This window comes from Ptychodera flava, chromosome 7 (genome assembly GCF_041260155.1).
Source record: "Ptychodera flava strain L36383 chromosome 7, AS_Pfla_20210202, whole genome shotgun sequence".
Classification (NCBI taxonomy): domain Eukaryota; kingdom Metazoa; phylum Hemichordata; class Enteropneusta; family Ptychoderidae; genus Ptychodera; species Ptychodera flava.
In genome coordinates this window covers 26,820,400-26,824,893 of record NC_091934.1, presented here as the reverse complement: position 1 = coordinate 26,824,893, position 4,494 = coordinate 26,820,400, and the positions used below count along the sequence as shown (strand labels likewise).

The 4,494-nt window shown below is 37.2% G+C and overlaps 1 protein-coding gene across 1 annotated transcript; it reads right to left on the bottom strand.

Moving 5' to 3' along the window:
- Positions 1-699: 699 nt before the first annotated feature.
- Positions 700-3,445, bottom strand: LOC139136186 (uncharacterized). The gene is made up of 4 exons (XM_070703934.1): positions 3,313-3,445; positions 2,152-2,216; positions 1,547-1,741; positions 700-807 (listed from the first exon to the last, which is right to left on the bottom strand). Exons 1-4 carry the CDS (start codon positions 3,440-3,442, stop codon positions 739-741), a joined length of 459 nt encoding a protein of 152 aa, XP_070560035.1. The 5' UTR covers positions 3,443-3,445; the 3' UTR covers positions 700-738.
- Between the last annotated feature and the right edge of the window lie 1,049 nt (positions 3,446-4,494).

The window sequence follows — 4,494 nt, the reverse complement described above, 5'->3', positions numbered from 1 at the left end:
ATGTTCAACTATGCTTCAAAATTGTTGTCGAGCTCGACCAAAGAATAATAGAATCTCACACCCTCATGGACCTGGAATCAGATTGCTCACACGAGTTGGGGATTTATTGTCTCACACGAGCCGCAATGGTGACAACGCCACACGCTGTCGTCTGTCACTGTACTCTGATCTGCTCAGTTACATTGTAGTTCCGATCCGTGTCTTACTCATCGTGCCATTGGATAATATTTTGCGCGTGGAACAAAAGGCTGTTTATCAATCCAATATTATGCAGAGTGTTGGACGATTTCTGAGTTTGTGGGATCGATTTTTCCCACACCGTCGATCCCACACTCGCAGTGGCAAGGAAAGTGAGAATACAATATATCTACGACTCTGATCGAAGAGTTCCTACCTTGCCCTTTAACTCACCTAAACAAGCGAGGAAGAAAGTTAAGAGACGTTTGGACTCTGTTTTGGTGACAACACTGCTGCAAACTTGTTAAAATGGCTATTGCATGTAATATTTAAAACGTCCCACACTGTAACAAAACGAAAAAAACACTTCAATTTCAAACAAAAAGTCTGTTAACTCTATCCAGCTGCTATAAAGAAGCAATTTCCTACGGGCAAATATTGTATTCTCATTTTACAGCTTTCCTATCAAGTAAATATTATAAAAGTAACATGTGAATGTTCAAAGTCTTCCTATCAAGATGCTTCATTAGAGGAACTTTTTCTTCATTTGTACTCGCGGTGTCAGAGCTTGACGTCATCGGTTCCATGAGCTTGTACATTACTTACACGACTGTTTCGTAAGTGACGTAGCTGAAAAAAACAAATTGTATGAAGATTTTAATCAAAACGTCTACAGCCCATCTTAGGTAAGAGCTATAAACAATCACCGTGATTACAGTTATATTTTTAATCACTGATGCATTGTTGTAAACTTAGTCTATATATCACACGAATTCATGTTCGTCACTTGGTGGCCGCAACAGCTGTAGCCTTTTCGCATCTAACGTGATACTGTCATAATGATTATTTTATTGAGCCCGATTTTCTGCGGCTGGAAAGTGTCTAAATAGTAAATATAATTGTATAGAGCATATATCAAAGATAATGCCGCCTTCAACTGAAAATCTCAGTAAATCGCAACGCAACCGACGTTTTACTGGAATAACACATTTATCACGCCTTACACTGACATAAAGTGGATAACAATCATGAATAACCATAATGTTGAAAAACCATATGACTTAACATATTTTTTTCTCTTCAGGTAGTTTGAAGTCCATGCTGACCATCTTCGATTTATTCGATCATTGTGAGTCGTTCCCATTATAGCAAAATTGTTATTGGAGGTCTGACATAAGCAAATCGATACAAATGTGAACATAGAACTTCCGACTTTACAAGCTTACAATTTTTTCAAACTGCATATTTTGAACAAAATTTCTTATCACATTTAACTTTGTAATCCAAGCAAGGTAGACGATATATTTCATCTAGAAAATTCCCTGTATTCTTGTAAACTCTAACAAGAGATCCTGTTCCATCAACTTACCACCAGGAAGAGACTTGGAATCACCAGGAAAGTGAATAGTAAATTTAAGATGGCGAAAATGAACAGCGCCATCCCAGCAGAACCACAGATCATCTGATCATTCAAAAATAATTCCACGCTGACCTTTGCTACTGTGTAAGCCAGTACAACCACTAAAGCCAGCAACGAGACTTCAGAGATCAGAATACATTGTATCTGAAAAAATGCAAATTATTATGTAACGTTGCCGGATGTTTGGAACGATTTGGGTACAAATGCAGATTATTAAAACCTTATGCACCTCTTATGACAATTTGCACATATCATCCTCATGTTGTTTACGCACACATGCAGACAAACAAATTTTACACACACACACACACACACACACACACACACACACACATATATATTATATATATTATATATGTATATAATATATTATGTGTATATATACAGTATTTTTACATACACACAGACATATACGATTGTAGACAGAAAAAATGATAAATAGATAAATAGACAGATTCAACTAACTTTTCAGTGTTCAGGGAACGGAGTGCTCGATGTAGAATTATATCATGATTATACATTGCCATTGTCCCAGCTACTGTTAATATTCTTACCCTAGTGCTTCCTGCCTTTACACTCATGATGCCCCTGGCGGCAGTGCAATCTCCAAGCAACAGTGCTGTGACATGCAAGGGAAAAGGGCTGATCAGCGATATTTTTACGAACGTTATCCAGGTGAAATTTTGTGTCAAAAGTTGCATATCAAGTGAAGGTATACGCTACTACATATCTAATGGCCAGGTCAGAAGATAATCGCTTTTAACAGGTTACTGCTGAACTATGAATTTATCATCCGCTGAGCTGAGCCGCAGATCAAACGGACCCTCCTTGTTCTTGTAGGCTAGAAATGGATAACATCAACGATTTAAACAAAGGAACCAAGGATGGAAATTCCATAATTATCGGTAGCATGTGTTTATAGCTCTAGTAGAACATTTTTGGTTATATATAAGCCCTATCTCTAGGGAGTCTAGGGAAAGGGGCCGTTGATAAGTAAACACGACCATGACAAACGAACTCATTGCATTGGTTTCACGGGTTGGGCCTAGCTTAGGTCTATTCGGAAATCATACCATACAGTACCTATACAGTTACGCCAAATAAAGTCTATATGCGCTTTACTTATGCTCTATTCAGGTTTTGATTTTGGACGATTTTAGGTCAGTGTGTCATCAGATTTAGCGATAGACTTTAAAAATCAGGATCTATGCTTGGACCCACATTAAGCAATTAATCGTGTCGCGGGAATGCAAATGATGATTTCAACTTCGGATTTACAAAATTCAAACCATTCGTTTACAGGAGGGATAGTGTTTGATATAACAGATTATTTCGTTTACACACACATTACCCAGGGTCCCTAACAAATCATGATAACAATGTGTCTTGAGGTCTTGAGCTTTGGATAATTTTGCATTTTGAAAAAAATATAATTATATGGCTTCCTGCCAACAAAATATTTGGTGGTAGTCGATACAAAGTCTAGCTCATCATGGAAATTAAAGAATTTGAAATGTTACCATTCTCAGGCAGCGTGAAGAAAGAAACAGGTGAACACCTGAATTGTTTATTAAAACTCTCCTCCAATAATCTACGATGTTTGTTGATGGTAGACAGTTGAGGACAAGTTTGTTCGGGGGAGTGCTAAGTCATTAGGGTGAAGTTTTCTTTTAACGCACAGCTTTTCAGTGGTTTATATATAAAATGTTACTTACCGAGTAAACCCACTGTAAAACAGAGAGAAAATTGCTTCAGACAACAACAGACTGCGACCAATACCGACATGGTGATATATATCCCAATGTGAAATGGAACGAACAGCATAATGACGCATCTCTTGGACATTTCCATTTTCTAGTAAAAATATTATTAATACAATGTTTCCAACATAGTATAATACAATCCATATCAATGCGGTACTCGTCACTACTATATCGAAAGCTTTCAAATCTAATCTGAAGGAAGTACACACGGATTCAAAGTTTGCTGAAACTTTCCTACAAAAAAAACATTTATTAAACCATTCCCGTACAAAGTCCTGTGAAACTTTACTTCATTCGCTTTACAAAGAGCCCAAATAAGCGGTGTGCGCCGACAGTATTGTCAAAATTTGAGACTTCAAACGTTTGTCCCCGAGACACATTTTACTCAAAGCACAGTAAATTACGAGTTGTGTACTCCTTAAGATTACCGATGAGTAGACGGTAAGAAATTCCATAGACCACTGCTAGAACTGTAATCACATTCAGTCACTCCTTTATCTCAATATATATTCCAAATACATATAAGTTGAAGTCATTGTTTGACGCTATAATTCTCATGGCAATGGCATTTGTTTATTTAATTATTTAATTTAAAATTTAGTTATTCATCTCTTTTATCCATTCGTTTATTCATGCATTCATTCGACTGCTGACAGTCACAGGGATACGTGTACTGCCATCGGCATAATGAAGTGATAAAATGTAAATGATTTAAGAATTTAATTAGAGCGAAATCTTTCAAATATAAGTACATGTGCATTGAACTTTGTCCCTTGATGGCAAGAATCTTCCTAGGATGAATTTGCGTGCCACGGTAGTCAATATAAAGTGTTCTTGACCCCTGGCGGCGGTGTTCGGCTGATGATTGCACTACGTTCAAGGGTCACTAGAGGTGATAAATAAGGGGCAGCTAGTCAGACAGTTTCAAAAAAATGCTATTAGAAGTGTTTGGCATCTACAATTGTAAATTACTATTCTATACTGCAAGTTAATCAACACAAATTTTGAGGGGAAGTGAAATTCAGTCGCAAGGTCCTTCTGGCTGATATGCATGACTACGTTGGCCACTGATCAAGAAAAAATATCCTGCCTCCTAAAATGAAAAGATCTCATGTCGTTCGCCTAGCCTACAAC

Bases quoted from the DNA above. Each gene is read 5' to 3' on its own strand.
- LOC139136186 (XM_070703934.1), bottom strand. From the start codon at position 3,442: ATGTCCAAGAGATGCGTCATTATGCTGTTCGTTCCATTTCACATTGGG. The intron at 2,217-3,312 runs GTAAGTAACATT...TGCATGTCACAG, and splicing joins TTTTACAGTGGGTTTACTCG to CACTGTTGCTTGGAGATTGC. The intron at 1,742-2,151 runs GTAAGAATATTA...GCATTTTTTCAG, and splicing joins TAAAGGCAGGAAGCACTAGG to ATACAATGTATTCTGATCTC.